General features: G+C 38.1%; 1 protein-coding gene across 1 annotated transcript in view; it reads left to right on the forward strand.

Annotated features, from left to right (window-relative positions):
- EEFSEC (eukaryotic elongation factor, selenocysteine-tRNA specific) overlaps positions 1-19,266 on the forward strand; it is a 177,016-nt gene that overhangs the window by 53,074 nt on the left and 104,676 nt on the right. The window contains exons 3-4 of the mRNA XM_070738392.1: positions 1,848-1,944; positions 4,055-4,219. Of these exons, the coding sequence (XP_070594493.1) occupies positions 1,848-1,944; positions 4,055-4,219 (262 nt within the window). The remainder of the gene's footprint in view (positions 1-1,847; positions 1,945-4,054; positions 4,220-19,266) is intronic.

A 19,266-nucleotide genomic window follows, 5' to 3' on the forward strand; every position in this document is an offset into this window, starting at 1 on the left:
CAATAGACTTCTTTCTCTGTCCATCTCCTCTTTTCAGCTCATAAAGAGTACTTGTGATTTGGTTTACCAATTAAACATTTTTCTGTACTTCCTGTTGAGCATATACTTAAGGCACTTCGATAGTACTTATCATAACAATGCCAACATCAGTTTTTCTGCACAGTTTCAATAGTGTCCAGGAATCAATCCCTTATCTACTATCGATAATACTTAACTATGTATTTTAGATGAATAAACCTAAATTTAAATATCATTACTGTTAGAAATAGCAATACCTAAACTAAGTAGTTAGGTTAAAACTATTTTAAAAAATGATGTTTTGCTGAGGAAATGTATACCATATATGATATTTTTCTATATATTCTTCAAATGTATTGTTTTTAAAAACACACACACTGTTTTGGAAAAGTATGTAGGGAAATTATTTGCCCAATATCTCACTCAAAAGCTTCAATTATTAGGAAACAATATAGAAATAGAAAACTTCTATGGATATGTTAGGGCTGTTGAAGATTTAGGAGGTGACTTCCATGCCTTTTTGATCCTTTATTTCTGCTAGGGCATCTGAGATACATTATGATATTGCCTAAACGATGAATGGTAAGCCAGGTATTGATCAGATAAGCCATAATTTACTTGGCTTGTTGGTAATTTGACTCTGGCTTGTTTAACAAAATAATCCTAGAATAAATGTTAGTTTAGCATTAAGAACTTTCTTTCAATGTTGAAGTGATTTGAGTTCCTATAGCTGAATTTCTTCAGAACTATGAAGAAAATAGGAAAATAATAATAATAATAATAATAATAATAATAATAATAATAATAATAATTTATTGGATTTGTATGCCACCCCTCTCCGTAGACTCGGGGCGGCTAATAACAATAATAAACACAACATGTACAATACAATAATAAAAACAACTACAAACCCCTATTATAAAACCAAACATACACACAAACATACCATGCATAACTTGTAATGGCCTAGGGGGAAGAGCTATCTCAACTCCCCCATGCCTGGCGGTATAAATGAGTCTTGAGTAGTTTATGAAAGACAGGGAGGGTAGGGGCAGTTCTAATCTCTGGGAGGAGTTGGTTCCAGAGGGCCGGGGCCGCCACAGAGAAGGCTCTTCCCCTGGGGCCCGCCAAATGACATTGTTTAGTCGACGGGACCCGGAGAAGGCCAACTCTGTGGGACCTTATCGGTCGCTGGGATTCGTGCGGTAGCAGGCGGTTCCGGAGGTAATCTGGTCCATTGCCATGTAGGGCTTTAAAGGTCATAACCAACATTTTGAATTGTGACCGGAAACTGATCAGCAGTCAATGCAAGCCACGAAGTGTTGAAGAAATGTGGGCGAATCTTGGAAGCCCCACGATGGCTCTCACGGCTGCGTTCTGCACGATCTGAAGTTTCCGAACACTTTTCAGAGGTAGCCCCATGTACAGAGCAATAATTGTCTAGGTGATAGCTTAATTATGCTGGTGAAAGTAAAAAAGCAATCTGAGATGCTACAGGTAATTAGATTATCCTTCTATTATTTCAGAGCCAGTATTACAGGAGGCTACTAGTCTATTCACAGAAAATGTGAAAGCCTTCATATGAAGACTTCAACTGAGCTCTGAGTAGATCCTCAATGGTTGGGGGTTATTTGGAGCTGTATTAATTCCATTTTTTAACAATCTTTCATTTTTAAACAATTTAGAAACTAGTTAGATAATTGTTTTTGTTAAATTATAGCTAGGGATAGATTGAAATTTAATAGAATAGTAAACCACACTAAGAAATGTCTGGATTGTAACTTTATTATACAACTGATCTCATAGATGGATTCTTTTTTTTGGACCAGGTTCCACGGATGTCCTATAGTTTCTACTGCAGCAAAACCTGGTGGTCCAGAAGCCCCAGAAACTTTGACTCCAATAGGAATTTCGGAATTAATTGAGGTATGTATATTAAAAATGCTGATAGGCTCAAGGCTGTAGGCATAAACAATGACTGGTTCAACTAGTAAAGACTCCTTTGATAATAGAGTGGTAGAAGCCAATGCAATTTATTGGAAGTAAGCTCCACTGATTTTAGTAGCACTTACTCTCAGATAAGTATGTATGGAATTGAACTTTTCTTTGTTCATTAACAGGTTTTGCAAGTGAGTCTTCTATATTCCCATTTCTTAAGTAAGAATTGAGACTGATTTTATTTATTTATTTATTTATTGGATTTGTACGCCGCCCCTCTCCGAGCACTTGGGGCGGCTCACAATATATTAAAGAAAACATAAGAATACATCTGGATCCATGTAATGTAATTAAGAAACCTAAAAGTTGTAATATAATTAAAAACATTCATTACCATTCACTCCATGAAACACACTAAAACACTCGTTGGCTGGGGGGAAGATCTAATGACCCCAGGCCTGGTGGCATAGATAAGTCTTTAAACTTTTTTGGAAGGCAAGGAGGGTGGGGGCTGTGCGAATCTCCGGGGGGAGCTGATTCCAGAGGGCCAGGGCCCCCACAGAGAAGGCTCTTCCCCTAGGTCCTGCCAAACGACATTTTCTGGTTGATGGGACCCTGAGGAAACCAACTTTGTGGGACCTGACCGTACGCTGGGATTCGTGCGGCAGAAGGTGGTCATGGCTTGATGCATTTACAATAGGTTTGTAGAACTAAATACTATTCACAGATAGTTGAGATGGCAGAAATTGAGAGATCCTACCAGTGGTTTAAAAGGGCTGAATTAAAATTAAAAGACAGCACTGTGGCACTGACCATATCAGCACAACAACAGGCACTACCAGATCCATATAAGCACAGATGCCTCAGAGACAGTCCTACACTGTCAAGGTGTGATAGTGTGTAAGGTGCAGTCGGCACAATCATGCAGCTGGCATTATGTGCAGCAACATTTGTTGGTAATAGATGTAGCTATTCCAAGTGACAGCAACATCGGGAAGAAAGCGTGTGAGAAGCCAGAGAAATACAGGGCCCAAAGGAAGAAAGTGAACGGCTGGTATGTATCGCCCTCAATCCCAGATCCTCTATCAGAGGCCTGGGAGTTTGTGGGTTGTGTGCAGTGTCTTAGCTATTCCTAGGACTGCACTCTTCTGGACAGAGAGCTCTGTTGTTGTTCCTGGGATTGCAGCTCTATTATTATTATTATTATTATTATTATTATTATTATTATTATTATTCATTTAGGATATGATATATCATACATGGACTAGCAATGTATATTAACATTTCATCTAGATTATCTAGATTAGTAAATACAAATGTCTAGTAGGCCATCTAACTATTGAAGTGCAGCATTGTTTATATTTTTTTAAAATAAGATACTACATCAGTATATGTGCTCAGTTTAGAGCCGGTCATGATGTTATCTACAGCTCTGGATGCTCCTGTTACCACTAGGGCCACTTTGGGCTTTATTTTCTATATGTTCTCCAGTTCCTCCTTCAGGCCTTGGTACTTGGTCCTTCTGACAGATCTTGAGCTTCTCATACCCCTTCTTCCTGAAACTTTCTTTTGTCTCCAGCTGCTTATTCTTAGTGATGTATTTCTCGATAGAGCTAATGGAAAATGAAACTTCAATTTTTGGTATGCCTTTATTGTTCTTCAAAACCTTGCCATAATTTTTCTATTAGACAAAGTTGTAAAAATAAAAGAGGAGTAAATTATTTTTTTTGCATTTTGACCTTTTAATTGTGTATGTGCATTCTGAGAAATAGTACGTATCCTTTCTTCCCCAAAATTACAAATAGTTATTGCCGCTGTATTTGCAAAGGTGTTGGCAGAAACGTTTCTGTGACATGTTTTGCTAACTAGGTTGATTGTGCTGCATCAAAACTTTAAGGCAGAAAATCAAATCCAGTTGCCGCTGCTAAATCTGCACCTCCTGGGCAGTGCAAACAATTTATTTGACCTTGGACTATTCAAGTCTTGTTGCAACAGAGAGCTATGCCGTGGTGAAATCAATCACGTACGTTTTCTCTTCATTTCTGTGTCTTATATGACATTTTGTCAATATACAGGTCTTATTTTCTCTTGCTTTTAGGTCCTAAAGTCAGAGGCTTATATACCAACAAGAGATCCTTCAGGATCATTCCTTATGGCCATTGACCACTGTTTTTCCATCAAGGGCCAAGGCACTGTGATGACAGGAACTATTCTTTCAGGCTCAGTTAATATTGGGGACAATGTGGAAATTCCTGCTTTGAAGGTGAGCATATCATTTTTGGTTCTAACATCTTTATCAAAGAGAGAAAAGGCCAGAAAGTTTGCTGCTCCTGGAGTATTCCATTTACCTAACTTCATTTTGCTTGCTCAATAGGTACTGTAAAAAAATCCTTTAGGGAATACTGCATAGAATAGGGTAGTTTTAATATAATATAATATAATATAATATAATATAATATAATATAATATAATATAATATAATAATATAATAATGTTGGCTTGATTTGCAAACTATATACAGTGGTACCCCTACTTACGAATACCTCTACCTACGAACTTTTTGAGATATGAACTATGTGTTCAAGATTTTTTTGCCTCTACTTATGAACTTCTACTTACGAACCCTTGCTTCTCTCTCGGCTACTGCTGCCGCTGCTGCAATCAGCGGCCAAAACAGCGTGCGTCGAAAGAGCTCTCTGTAGCCGCCCAATATCCCTGCCACTTTCCCCTCTAGCCCTCCTCTTCCTCCACTCCCCGCCCCATCCCGCTGCCAAAATCCCCCTAGCCTACCGCTTCCTTCGCCCCATCTCGCTGCCAAAATCACCTCTCCAGACGCTTCCTATGCTGTCCCAAATCATCTCCAAAATCACCCCTCCAGACGCTTCCTTTGCCATCCCAAATCATCTCCCAAATCACCTCCAAACGCTTCCTGTGCCATCCCAAATTGCTCCCAAAATTACCCTTCCAGATGCTTCCTATGCCACCCCAAATCGCCTCCAAAATCACTCTCAAAAAGCTTCCTACGCCGCTCCAAATCGCTCCCAAAATCACCCCTCCAGGTGCTTCCTATGCCACCCCAAATGGCCTCCAAAATCACCCCGCCAAAAGCATCCTATGCCACCCCAAATCGCTCCCACAATCACCCCTCTAAAAGCTTCCCACGCTGCCCCAATTGCCTCCAAAATCACCCGTTTCAAAGCTTCCTACGCCACACCAATTCGCTCCCAAAATCACCCCTGCAAAAGCATCCTGCGCTGCCCCAAACTGAGGTCCTAACAAAGGCAAATGGATTTAAGAAATGCAGCAAGGAGAAATGAAGCAAACGCTTACTATGCCACCTCAAATCGAGGTCCTAATGAAGGCAAATGGATTGAAGAAAGGCAGCAAGGAGAAACGAGGCAAACGCTTACTATGCCACCCCAAATCGAAGTCCTAACGAAGGAAAATGGATTGAAGAAAGCCAGCAAGGAGAAACGAGGCATTTTGAAAGCAGAGGTGATTTTGGAAGACTTTGGAAGCGATTTGGGGCGGTGTAGGAAGCTTTTGGAGGGATGATTTTGGGAGCGATTTGGGGTGGCATAGGAAGCATCTGGAGGGGGGATTTTGGGAGCGATTTGGGGTGGCATAGGAAGCATCTGGAGGGGGGATTTTGGGAGTGATTTGGGGTGGTGTAAGAAGCTTTTGGAGGGGTGATTTTGGGAGCGATTTGGGGTGGCATAGGAAGTATCTGGAGGAGTTAGCCTTCGTTAGGACCTCCATTCCTCACTTCTCCTCACTGTCCATTTCCATTCTGTTAGCCTTCACTTTGTCCGCCCACCGCTTTTTTTTAAGCCTTAAACTTTGGATTTTCCTAATGGGTTTGCACACATTATTTGCTTTTACATTGATTCCTATAGGAAAAATTGCTTCTACTTAGGAACTTTTCTACTTACAAACCTGGTCATGAAACAAATTAAGTTCCTAAGTAGAGGTACCACTATACTTTGCAAGCGAAATGGATGCCTGAAACTGAGTCTTCAAAAGGGGAGACCCCAGAAACAAAGAAGATTAAAAAAGAAAAAAGAGAAAGAAACTCTTTCAAGATACTTAAAGAGAGAAAACATCTCATCTGATTTTACTGGTGCAGAAAAATGAGAAGAGATATTTTAATGAAATATAAAACATCAGATTAATTCTATATTTGACTGCAATGAAAAGTGTCCAAGAATCTAGTTTGGTCCTTCTGAGGGGGGAAAAAAAACAAGAAAATCTTACTATGACATAAAAATAATAACAATACTCTGTTCTTGTGATGAAGAAAATGACCAGCAAACCAAGACATGTAAATGAAAAACTGTTAAATTAAAGGATAAAGAAATTTCTAGATCCAGTGTTCAACCTGGCAGCTATCTAAATTCAGTTACCAACCAGTTGGACTTGAAAGAATTCCGTTTTATCTAAGTGTTCCATCCTTGTATTTTAACAGCAACTTAACCTTTTCAGTTGGCCAATTGATTAGCATAATAGAGAAAGAAGAATCCAATCTTAATTTTTTTAAAAAAGTGGAAAATCCATCAAGATTTAGTCTTGAAATAGAGAATTATTATAATTACTTTATGAATAGGTCAGATTCATTATTAACCTTAAGAAAGGTCCTTTTATACTGATACCATTTTGCACCCAAACTATTTTTTTGTTGTCATTGCTACTGCTGACTTCTACATGTAACAATCACTGCTTGATTCAAAAATTCCCATCCTCTGTTCCTGATCGCTCCTCCCCCCCAACTCAAAAGGTGAACTATGAAGTAAGAACATAACAACATAAGAAGAGCCATGCTGAATCAGGCCAAAGCCCATCGAGTCCAGCATTCTGTGTCACACAGTGGCCCACCAATTGTACACGGGGATCTTGAGTAGAAAAAGAAGGCAAAACCCTCCCTTTCCCTTGACCCCCAACAAATGGTACTCAAGGGAATCCTGCCTGCCTCGACCAACATAGAGGTGGCACATGAACAGTGATAAGTGTCATATCATCATTCCTCTGTTCAGTTTATTAATCTTTCTGTGTGGGGGGGATTGGCTAGGAGTTGGTTGGGTGAAGCAGGAATTTTCTAATGATTTGTTATGGAAAACCAGGTTCAATATACAGTGGTACCTCTACTTAAGAACTGAATTCGTTCTGTGGCCAGGTTCTTAAGTAAAAATGTTCTTAAGTAGAAGCAATTTTTCCCATAAGAAAAAGCAAATAATGCATGCAAACCCATTAGGAAAGAAATAAAAGCTTGGAATTTGGGTGGGAGGAGGAGGAGGAAGAAGAGAAGGAGGACAGTCACTGCCGAAGGAAGAAGGTGAGGTGAGGGCAATCAAAAAAATCCAAAACTTTAAGGCTTAAAAAAAAAAGGGACTTTGAGGCGGTCAGGAGGAACATGCGCCTCCCATACACCGGGCGCGAGGCTGCCTCCCATACACTGTGCCAGAGAGAGAAACCCAGGGGGAATGGCAGGAAACTGGCTGGGCCTTTGTACTGCTCTCAAATTTCCTGGAAGCTTTTTCTGGGCTCGCGTTCTTAAGTAAAATATGGTTCTTAGGTAGAGGCAAAAAAATCTTGAACACCCGGTTCTTATCTAGAAAAGTTCTTAAGTAGAGGTGTTCTTAAGTAGAGGTACCACTGTATACCCGTGATGGCAAACTTCCAGGTGGCACATGGAGTCATATCGGAGGGCACACGAGGTGTTGTCCTGTGTCAGCTCCATGCCTGCGTGCGCTAGCCAGCTGATTTTCAGCCTTGGGAAAGGCCGCTTCATCCTCCGTACGCTTCAGGGAAGCTTCCCTGAAGGCCCGGAGGCAAAAAAAATCATGGACAAACCAGAAGTTCGTTGGGTGATTTTTCCCCCCTCTCCGGGCAGTGGTGGATTCCTATCGGTATGGTTCAAAGTGCCGCACCGGTAGAAACCCACTGATGCAATTTTCGGTGATTTTTTTTCGGCATCTCCATGTTGGAAGAAGCCCTCCCGCCTGCCCTTGTCTTAATGCTGACCTTTATTCTTCATCTGGAGCATGTCTGAGAAGCTCCTTCTCAGGAGACGCTGGGAAAAAAATAGCTGAAGATTACATCATCAGTGGGTTCCTACCACTGGTGGCTCTCTTGACTGCATTGGTAGGAACCCACTACTGTCTCCAGGGTTTCAGAAAGGCCTGTGCGCCTGCGTGGGGGGCAGCACAGGGGAGTGTGCATGCATGGGGGGGGGAGGAAAGGGGGTAGGTGCATGAACGCATTCTAGCACGCCCACACATACTCTTTTGGCATGCGGCCAAAAAGGTTCACCATCACTGATATGTACAGTATCCTGCTGAACTACTGCTGGACTGGAAATAAATTATCTTAACTGTTGAAGAGAGATTATATTATGGGATCACGTGTGAAATGAAGCTGGAGAGATATAACACAAACACTGTGGAGGTGTCTTAAGAGATCCAGTTACCGGTAATTAAAATTATTACTATGGTGATGCTTACAATCTGCTCCTTACGTAGGAATATCATTTCATTTATATATTACATCATTGAAATAAAGCAAGGTTTTTATAGGAATCAAAAATATAAAACCACTATAAATAGCAGACATAGGGGAAGGTTTGGTAGGGAAGGTATGCCTATTTGCCGATGACTCTAAAGTGTGCAATAGGGTTGATATTCCTGGAGGGGTCTGTAATATGGTAAATGATTTAGCTTTACTAGATAAATGGTCAAAGCAATGGAAACTGCAGTTTAATGTTTCCAAATGTAAAATAATGCACTTGGGGGAAAAGAATCCTCAATCTGAGTATTGCATTGGCAGTTCTGTGTTAGCAAAAACTTCAGAAGAGAAGGATTTAAGGGTAGTGAATTCTGACAGTCTCAAAATGGGTGAGCAGTGTGGTCGGGCGGTAGGAAAAGCAAGTAGGATGCTTGGCTGCATAGCTAGAAGTATAACAAGCAGGAAGAGGGAGATTGTGATCCCCTTATATAGAGCGCTGGTGAGACCACATTTGGAATACTGTGTTCAGTTCTGGAGACCTCACCTACAAAAAGATATTGACAAAATTGAACGGGTCCAAAGATGGGCTACAAGAATGGTGGAAGGTCTTAAGCATAAAACGTATCAGGAAAGACTTAATGAACTCAATCTGTATAGTCTGGAGGACAGAAGGAAAAGGAGGGACATGATCGAAACATTTAATATGTTAAAGGGTTAAATAAGGTTCAGGAGGGAAGTGTTTTTAATAGGAAAGTGAACACAAGAACAAGGGGACACAATCTGAAGTTAGTTGGGGGAAAGATCAAAAGCAACATGAGAAAATATTATTTTACTGAAAGAGTAGTAGATCCTTGGAACAAACTTCCACAGTAACTGAATTTAAACATGCCTGGGATAAACATATATCCATCCTAAGATAAAATACAGGAAATAGTATAAGGGCAGACTAGATGGACCATGAGGTCTTTTTCTGCCGTCAGTCTTCTATGTTTCTATGTTTCTAGCAAACATATTAATCTTCCCATTTTCCACAACACCCCCCCCCCCAAAAAAAAATACCCTCAAGAAAAAATGAATCAGAGGCAGTCTGGTTCATTTGTATTTCAAAATTTTTGGCCACCCTACTCCATTGAGTCTGAGCAGCTCAGCATAATAAAAACTCCAACAACTCAAAATAAATCCCAAAAGACCGCACTGTGTGGAAGGGACGACAGATTCTGTCCCTCACCCACAGAGATACTATCATAGTGTCCAAATGTTCCATGGAAAAGAACTGTTTTCAGTACCTTTTGAGAAAGCAGTAAAGATAAAGTATTTGAGCCTTAAAAGTAAGCAAAGAATGATTGCCAGATAGAATGGCAGTATAATTTATCATTTGGCATAGTAATTTTAAGTAAGTATGCATCTCCCCACTGCATATATATGGATATGGGCAGTTGAAATTACAATTGGGGATTAAATTTGTTTTCCTGTTATCTATTTCATGAAGTGTTTAACTAGGTTACCTGTGGGAAGTTTTACCAATTCTCAATCCTACAAAGCAAAAGAGGAGAAAGATCTTATAACACATTGTGGATTATGACATCCCTTGACCTTTCTTTGCCCTGACCTTTTGCTAACTGAGATTGACAGCTGATGCCTAGTGGGCATTGGGGACATTGCAAAACAGCTGCTTTCCAAGCGCAAGGAACCCTCCCAGCAAATAAAGTGGCATCTCATACCTATTCTACTAATAGAGTTCGACGTGTGTGACCGCCTGAACTTGCTGAAAGGAGGGACAGAGCAATTAAAAATAAACAGTGACATTCTCAAACGCCCATACTCTTTGATTGAGGTTGAGAATGCCAGCAGCACACAGATTCCTTTACAGTGTTGACTATGTAAATTGCCATCTGGGGTTGATTATTTGAACTGCAGTGAGAGAATGTTGTGTACTGTGTGTGTGTGTATGAGAGAGAGAGAGAGAGAGACAGAGAGAGGGAGGGAGGGAGGGAGGGAGGGAGAGAGAGAGAGAGAGAGATTTCTGACGTAGCAAATGAATGAATGAAGCAGTTTAATACTACTTACTCAAAGGTACTTAACGTCCATGCTGAAGCACATGAATCCCCTATTTGTGGTTTGAAAATGTAGTGATAATACTTTTTTTTTTACTAGTCCTCTGGTATTATATACATTTTTATAATTGCCATGCATGTGATATCTACTGCCATTTCCATTTTAGGAGTAACATTTCTGAGTGCTAATATCCTATAGGACATTTTCTCTCTTTCGTAGGTGGAAAGAGATTTAATACAATTGGGATTTGTGTTTGCCTAATATTCCAGTATGTACACCATTAGAAAATATGAAAGGTCAGGTTAGGAGCATTCTTTTGCTAGTATACTTGAGTTAATACTCATATTTGAAATAAGTAGCCGTGTGTCCCTGCAATCCAGTCGAGATAGCTTTGAAAGACCATTATGATATAATTTTTTCAGTATGGTTTCTGGAGTTTATTACTGCTATGTTTTAGTTGGGTTGGCACTTTTTTTTTTGCTATTTTTCTTATCTATAGTTGTATATTTGCTTATTACTGCTGTTTTGGGATTGTATATTTATTACAATTTGACTGTTGTACCTTTCTTCACTGAGAGTTGTTTTCTTTTATGATGTATATAAACTTATAGATAGTACACTGGGATACATTTTCAATTGTAGATGCAGAAACCTCAAACTTATTTAGTTTTATTTATTTATTATTTATTTAATTTATTTATTCAATTTTTATGCCGCCCTACTCCTTAAACTCAGGGCGGCTTACAACATGTTAGCAATAGCACTTTTTAACAGAGCCAGCATATTGCCCCCACAATCTGGATCCTCATTTTACGAAGGATGGAAGGCTGAGCCAACAGTTTTGTTTCCTACCTTATAGTACAATTTTTGAATATAATGCATTTCTTAAGTCTAAGATCCTTAAATCATTTGTATAAGTGCAGGAGATAGTTTTATTTCCAAAAGGTTTGAGTAGGGATGATTGAATGATTCAAATTTTTAATTGTCTTACAGTAGAATATATTAAATTTTAAAAGCCCATGAATAATAATAATAATAGTACACATTTGCAAGCGTTTGCAAATTTCAAGTCGATGGTTTAGTAAGGCAAACTCAATCCTCTTCGTCCTCTCCTTTCAAATTGTCTTTTGTGAACTGCATATAAAGTTTTCATTTTTAAAGGAATAATTGTCCTAAGTTGTTCCTGATAGTAAAATAGAATTCTTTATTGGCCAAGTGTGATTGGACACACAAGGAATTTGACTTTGGTGCATATGCTCTCAGTGTACATAAAAAGATAAGATACATTTGTCATGGATCATGAGGTACAACAAACGATAGCCATAGGGTACAAATAAGCAATAGAATTATACCAGAAAACAATATAAATCATAAAGATATAAACAACAAAATTACAGTCATGCAGTCATAAGTCATAAGTGGGAGGAGATGGGTGATAGAAGTGATGAGAAGATTAATAGTGATGCAGACTTAGTGAATAGTTTGACAGTGCTAAAGGAATTATTTGTTTACCAGAGTGATGGCGTTGTTGCATCCAGTTGTTTGGTGTTTTAGTTGTTTCAATTGCTTTAGCGTCGTTTTGAGGGTAGGAGTTGAAACAATTTATGTCCAGAATACGAGGGGTCTGTAAATATTTTCACAGCCCTCTTTTTCACTTGGTCCTCAATGGAAGGCAGGTTGGTAGTTTTTTTCTGCAGTTCTAATTATCCTCTTGAGTCTTTTGTCTTGTTGAGTTGGAGAACCAAACCAGACAGTTATAGAGGTGCAGATGACAGACAATAGGCTGAAGAGTTTATAAGGTACACTGTTTTGTATTCAGGTTTATCATGTTCATTTTGACCTGCTTTTTAAAATTCATACCTTGTTCATAAACCTGTGTTGGAATATAAGTAGAAATCTGAACATTTTATATTTATTTATTTTCTGAATTTATCTCCCACCTTTGTATTTCAGCTCTCAAACAGTTGGACATTAAAGCTCAACATCATGTCTTAAATTGTGCTTGTGAACAATTGATAACCAGTGCAAATCTGTCAGTTGTGGCATCATACCAGTGGTGGGTTGCTACCGGTCCGAACCCCTTTGCGCACACTTTCAACGCAGTGCGCGCACGTCCAAACCGGTAGGGAAACAAAGACAAACCCACCCCTGTATCATGTGGTCCTTGTGCATTGTACCGGTCCTGTCCTCCTCTGAAATAGACAAGCTTTTAAGAAGCTTGGAAGGTTTGGAATAATTGCTAACACTATTAGGCTATTCTCACAGAATCTCGAAAGCCCATTAAAGCCTCATTCTACCTCATTTTATACTTAGCACAAACAAGGTGGAGTTATTCTGAGTTTCTTTCATATCTTTTCTACTTTCTTAGAACTCAGATATCTTTTCTGTAATGCCTTGACACTCTCCTTTACCTTCTCTCAGTCAAAGCAACTTTCTATCACAGATCACTTAGGAGTCCCCAGGCCAAAAGTCACCCAATGAGCTTTCACGGTATAGCAATCTGAACCTGAGTTTTCTAAGTCGTAACTCAACTTCTTCACTGCTACAAACATTCTTCAATATTACGTAACACTAAAAACTTATTCTGACTTACTGTAATATGCATTTATCTTGCGTGTGAAATAGAGGTAATAATAAAATCCAAACTTAATGTTTTGTGTGTTTTTTTGGAAAACACAAATAATTTCTGATTAGAGTTTGAACATCTGAATTTTGTAATTTAGTCATATCGTTTCCAATGATGATTATATCTGAGAGATGTTTGGCTTAATTGATGTTATGTAGGAACATAGGTTGGGTTATTAGATTTATTTCATATGGGATCAGTTTATAATATGGAATAAGAGAGCTACTGAATAGACACATGGTTCATTTTTTTTCTTGGTTGGCAAAGAAGGAAAAAATAGTGGTGGGAATGTTGCAAAGCTTGGTAGCACGAATGTTTTACATTGATCAGAGATCTCCTCTGCTTGTGTAGTTAATCTCCTCTGCTTGTGTAGTTAATACTGTAATATTGATCAGGAAAGAGCCCGATTACTGCTTTTTAAATATATGTGATAAATTCAAAAATTTGGATTATTTTGTTTGCTTTAATCTGCCAAATATCTGTTTGGAGTCCGCTTTGGAATTAACATAAGTTGTCCTTCTGTTTCTAAAAATAAATCTTTTTCAATAAAATATATTTATGAATGAAAACACATTGTTCTGGTATTCTATCAAATAAGATCAAAATAAGATATAGTAGAACCATTTTTTAAATAAATCTCGAAAGCTGAAAACAAATTGAAATACTAAAATCAAAATGTGCCTTTTTATTTCTTACTTTTAATTCAGTTTAGGGTTAATTTCTATTTCTCTGTTAATTTGTAATGGTTGCATTATAGAATGGTAACACTGACTTTTATTTTTTTAATTTTCATATGTAATTTAAATTATAAGGAATCATGATTTATATAATGATTTTTGTGGTTTAAGTGTTTTGGGGATGTTGAGATCATATGAATTGATTGAATTATTAATTATTTAGATCATTTTGATTGTTTTGACTTCATATATTTTTCTACCTTATGTCACTATTTAAAAATGAATATAAATTTAGTATAAACAAATGGAATATTTTCATTCAAAGAAAAAGTATATAAATTAAGGAAATTACATACTTGTATGCATGTACAGTATGCATATCTAATTCCTGGCAGACATTTTAAACATTCCATTTTAAACATATCTATTATCTTGGATAAACATTAATGGCCACATTATTTCCATCAGGGTCTCTACTCCAAATGGGTTGTGCTGCACATTTGTCTTCTTTGCTATATGTCGCCTTTTGGCTAAATTAGACAGCATCAGTTTCTTCCTTGGCTCCAGCTCTTATATCCTCTTGGCTGACCTACTGAACTTTTGTCCTGGACTTGTTTAGCAGGGAACAGGGCTGCCTCATTCTTAAGTTGAAGCACTGCACCCCAATAGAAGCTACTGCTATAGAGCAGACCACTGATGGGATATGTAGATTATTATTTTTATTATTATTATTTATTGGATTTGTATGCCGCCCCTCTCCGCAGACTCGGGGCGGCTAACAGCAGTAATAAAACAGCATATAACAATAATCCAATACTAAAAACAGTTAAAAATCCATTATTATAAAAACCAATCATACATACAGACATACCATGCATAAAATTGTAAAGGCATAGGGGGAAAGCGTATCTCAATTCCCCCATGCCTGGTGGCAGAGGTGGGTTTTAAGCAACTTACGAAAGGCAAGGAGGGTGGGGGCAATTCTAATCTCTGGGGGGAGTTGGTTCCAGAGGGCCGGGGCCACCACAGAGAAGGCTCTTCCCCTGGGCCCCCTTCCCCTGGACCCCGCCAAATGACATTGTTTAGTTGACGGGACCTGGAGAAGGCCCACTCTGTGGGATCTAACTGGTCGCTGGGATTCGTGCAGCAGAAGGCGGTCCCTGAGGTAATCTGCTCCGGTGCCATGAAGGGCTTTATAGGTCATAACCATAGTTCCCTCTAAGCTGAGCAGTGAGCAATCGCTCACTTAAAAATCATCATCAACTCAGAGTTTTCCAAACCTGCCCAGAAGCCAAGAGGGAAAGAGTGAGAGGAAAGGAGAGAGAGAGGAAGAGAGGAAGAGAGGAAGAGAGAGAATCAGATAGAAAAAAGAGAGGAAGGAAAAGAGAAAGAAAAAGAATGGGAGTAAGGAAGAGAGAAAGAAATTCAAAATCTAGTTTGAAACTAGCTCAATTATTTAAGTGGCATTTTGATATTGATATTGAGTTGCCCTATTATGAGCTCACTGTTATAGACACACAGTACAGTATTTTATTTTGAAACTCTCTGAGGCAAAACAGGGTGGGTTTTTTGTTTGTTTGTTTGTTTGTTTATTTATTTATTTATTTTTCTGTGCCGCCCAGTCCCGAAGGGACTGCCGCTCAGATACTATACTTTTCTGCCCCCCCCCCCCCAAAATTAGAGGGAACACTGGTCATAACCAACACTTTGAATTGTGGCCGGAAACTGATCGGCAACCAATGCAGACTGCAGAATTGGGAAAGCCCATGATTGCTCTCGCAGCTGCATTCTGCACGATCTGAAGTTTCCAAACACTTTTCAAGGGTAGCCCCATGTAGAGAGCGTTACAGTAGTCAAACCTCGAGATGATGAGGGCATGAGTGACTGTGAGCAGTGACTCCCGGTCCAAATAGGGCTGCAACTGGTGCACCAGGCGAACCTGGGCGAACGCCCCCCTCGCCACAGCTGAAAGATCAGTGTAGATCAGCTATTGGAGATGATGAGCTCTTCATCCAGCCTGAACTTTCTGGCTTCTATGCTTATATATAGATGTTCTTGTATCTCTAAGCTTCTCATAGACATGAGTTGTTGGGAGAACAAAAAGCTTGGGTTAGATAAAGATTTATTTTAATCCTGTGCAACTTGTCTTATTGAATTGTGAAAATATCCCAATATATAAGGATATACTGACAGACGAGACCTTGAAACCCACACAAGAATTGGTGAAGCAAGGGTTAAAAATGGACTGGTACATGAGAATGCAAATGCAGTAAAAATATGATAAAGACAGTAAAATGAAGGGTATCAATTTGGAGATGACAGAATTGGATGAAATAATAATAATATAATAATAATAATAATAATAATAATAATAATAATAATAATATATTAGATTTGTATGCCGCCCCTCTCTGAAGACTCAGGATATGGATCAAAGATGAATTAAAAATTATATAATTATCTATATTGATTTAGAATTTTAGCAAATGAAAGAAACAGTGATAAAATGGTCAAGAAACTTTGGTTACACCATAGATTTAGATACATGGCAGCAACTTTGGGAAATAAATTATAAATTAACTACGGCAACAACATATAAATAGAATATGTACAAAATGTTTTATCTCAGACCGATAATCAGTTCCATAGGCTCACCTGAACAGAATCTCGTCAAATTTCTAGCCAAGCATCTTCAGCCCTACACAAAATCTATCACCTCACATGTACAAAACTCATTCCACTTCATAGAAACAATAAAAAAATAAAACCCACAACCCAGCGACCTACTCGTGAGCTTCGATGTCATATCCCTTTTCACCCAAGTACCCAAGTACCTATTAAAGAAGCCTTAACATCTATTCCAAGCAAATACAGGAAGAGAGCGATTCCAAGTCCATGCATGCTTGAATATTGGCAAGTGAAGTCTGCATGTATGGAACTTGGAGTCCTTCTCTCTCAGAATATGTGGAGAGCTCTAGGAGGCAGAGACAGAGAAAAATTAAACTCTGTGCCTTCTTGGATTTCACCCAGATTGGCTAATTATGGCTAATTCCCTGAGATGAGAGGGAAGGGAAGCCTTCTCTGATGGCTTCTCCTTTGACTTTTTTGGAAGGCCAGCACGAAAGATTGTAAATATTGATCACATGATCATGAACCACTTGGCAACTTGTCCCAAGCCAAGAACTCAGATCATGATCACATGATTGGGGGAGGAGTGGCATGACATTTTAAGAGGGTCAGAAGTTCTTTACAGGCTATAATGTGCCCTTTTCAAGTCCACCATAATTTTGATCAGTCATTAAGTAACTGGTCATTAATTAAGGGTTACCTACAGATTCTCCTTCTCAGGCGTAGAACTTATTTTTGTTTTTGTAACCATGTTTTGCATAGTTTATCCACGATCAGCTTTCCGACTGTCTACAAGTTCTGTGCAAAAACGTTTATTGCAGAAAATCTGCAATAACAAAGATTTCCAGTTTTTATTGTATATTTGCAGGCAATTTAACCGAATGAAATAGTATGTCAGTAATTATAATATGGTAACTGTATTCATATGTCACAGTAATCCATAATTTTACTTGATTTATTTTGGCTTAGGGTATTTTATGAGTTAAAAATGTGGTTTATTGCGTAAGGCTACAAATCCTGGCTTGGATTGATACACAATCCAGGTCTCTGTGTTGCTGCCATTTGTTGCTTTTCTTTTAGTTTAACTCTTGATTCATTTTAAAAGTTCTGAAAACTGGTACCTAGGGTGTGGATCAGCTCATATAGTAATATTAATCTCAAATTGCTCTTCAATTGTTTCAAACAAATTTCAGTGATGATCCTGATCTGAAGTGTTCCTCATGACTAAAAGGAATGACCTTCAAATTAAGATTCTTAGACTAATGTTTCAGCCATTATCAATTATTTTGAACATTAAAAGTCAGCAGATGGAGCCAAAGACTTATAGAAAAATTACTAGAGCTGAATGAATGTTAAATTACAAAATGATTTCCTTTCTCTGTAGTACCAGAGCAACAAATACTTAGACAAGAAAAATGAACATATATAAAATGCCCCTTAGCCATTTTATATACAAAGCTAGTGGGAATTTGGAAAGGAATAAAGCTGTTGCTGAAGTTACTTTTTTCTGTTTTGGTCAAAAGGCATATACCCTAAATTATTGCTAAAGATAAAATTTAAAAGTCTTTAAAATACCTAATTCTATTTTGTAGCAGCTATTATTTTTGAGGATCCTGGCAGTTGTTATGCGATCAATTCAAACCGTGAAATAGAATTTTTTTATTCTCATTTTGAGCTCTGATAATAGAGTACTGCAACTTTTTAAAGACATCTAAAATGTCTTTTTTCCTCCTTCGTAATTTAAGGGAAAAGAGCATCAAGGAATCAGAGAATCCCTTATTTCTTCATTCAAGGTGAAATATTATGAAAAATGTAGTGTACTACTAAGTTAATGAATGTGAATAGCTTAACTGGTGCAACTGGTGCTAAGTCCTTGGTGTTTTCACAAAATATAAGAGTATAAGTGAGATGTGCAAGGTTAATTGGTTAATTTGCTTTTTCTACCAACAATCTTTCATTTCTAATATATTTCCAGTTTGTACGTAAGGACAAAACAAAATACAAAAGACATTGGTTGGTTAGGTCTGTGCATTAAGTTTTTGCACTTTCCTAGGATAAATTATATTTGAATCTTTTATGAACAGAAGAACAAGCACCGTTCAGTATAATTGTAAGAAAGGAAAATTGAGGCTCATTACAACCTTTTAAAACTGAGAGGACTTTGTTAACACAATCTCTCTTCAAAAAAAAAAAGAGCACATAATCACATTTTAAAGCATGTATATGAATTTTTCACATTTTAAGTCTGTTATTTCCTGACTTATAGTCAGGTATGCTTCATCTCCAAATACAGTTCTTATATACGAAGAAACAATTGAATTTACACTGTACAGGCAGAACTTGTGTATAAAAGCCATTTTCCTATATTGTAAGAAATATATTTGGATAAGAACACCTGGGTTTATCTTAAGATATTTCCCATTCAGTTGCTTCCCCATTATGAAAGTACAAATTTTGTGACCAAATGTGTACTTGCTGTGTTTTTTATGTGATTACATTATTCTGTGGTGCAGTCCTACAGTGTGGATTTGTATCACATGGAATTGTGTGTTTACTTATCTCTAATGCTGATCTTAGAAGTAAAAATATGTTTCCCTTTGTAGCTTTTGTGTGATATAAGTACAAATATTTCCCTGCAGATTTTGTGGTAATGTGTCTATTTAGCTCCTGCAAATAATGAATTCCATTTTTCCTTCAATTGTATTAACTGTTTGGAGTATATTTTGAGATTCAGGTTTTCACAAAAAGATTCCCAAATGTCCCATTTTAATTCTTTCCATAATAAAGACATGCTAGTTGCATGGGTTGGAATGTGTTGCAGCCTTT

This window comes from Erythrolamprus reginae, chromosome 2, assembly GCF_031021105.1.
Source record: "Erythrolamprus reginae isolate rEryReg1 chromosome 2, rEryReg1.hap1, whole genome shotgun sequence".
In the NCBI taxonomy this organism is placed as follows: domain Eukaryota; kingdom Metazoa; phylum Chordata; class Lepidosauria; order Squamata; family Dipsadidae; genus Erythrolamprus; species Erythrolamprus reginae.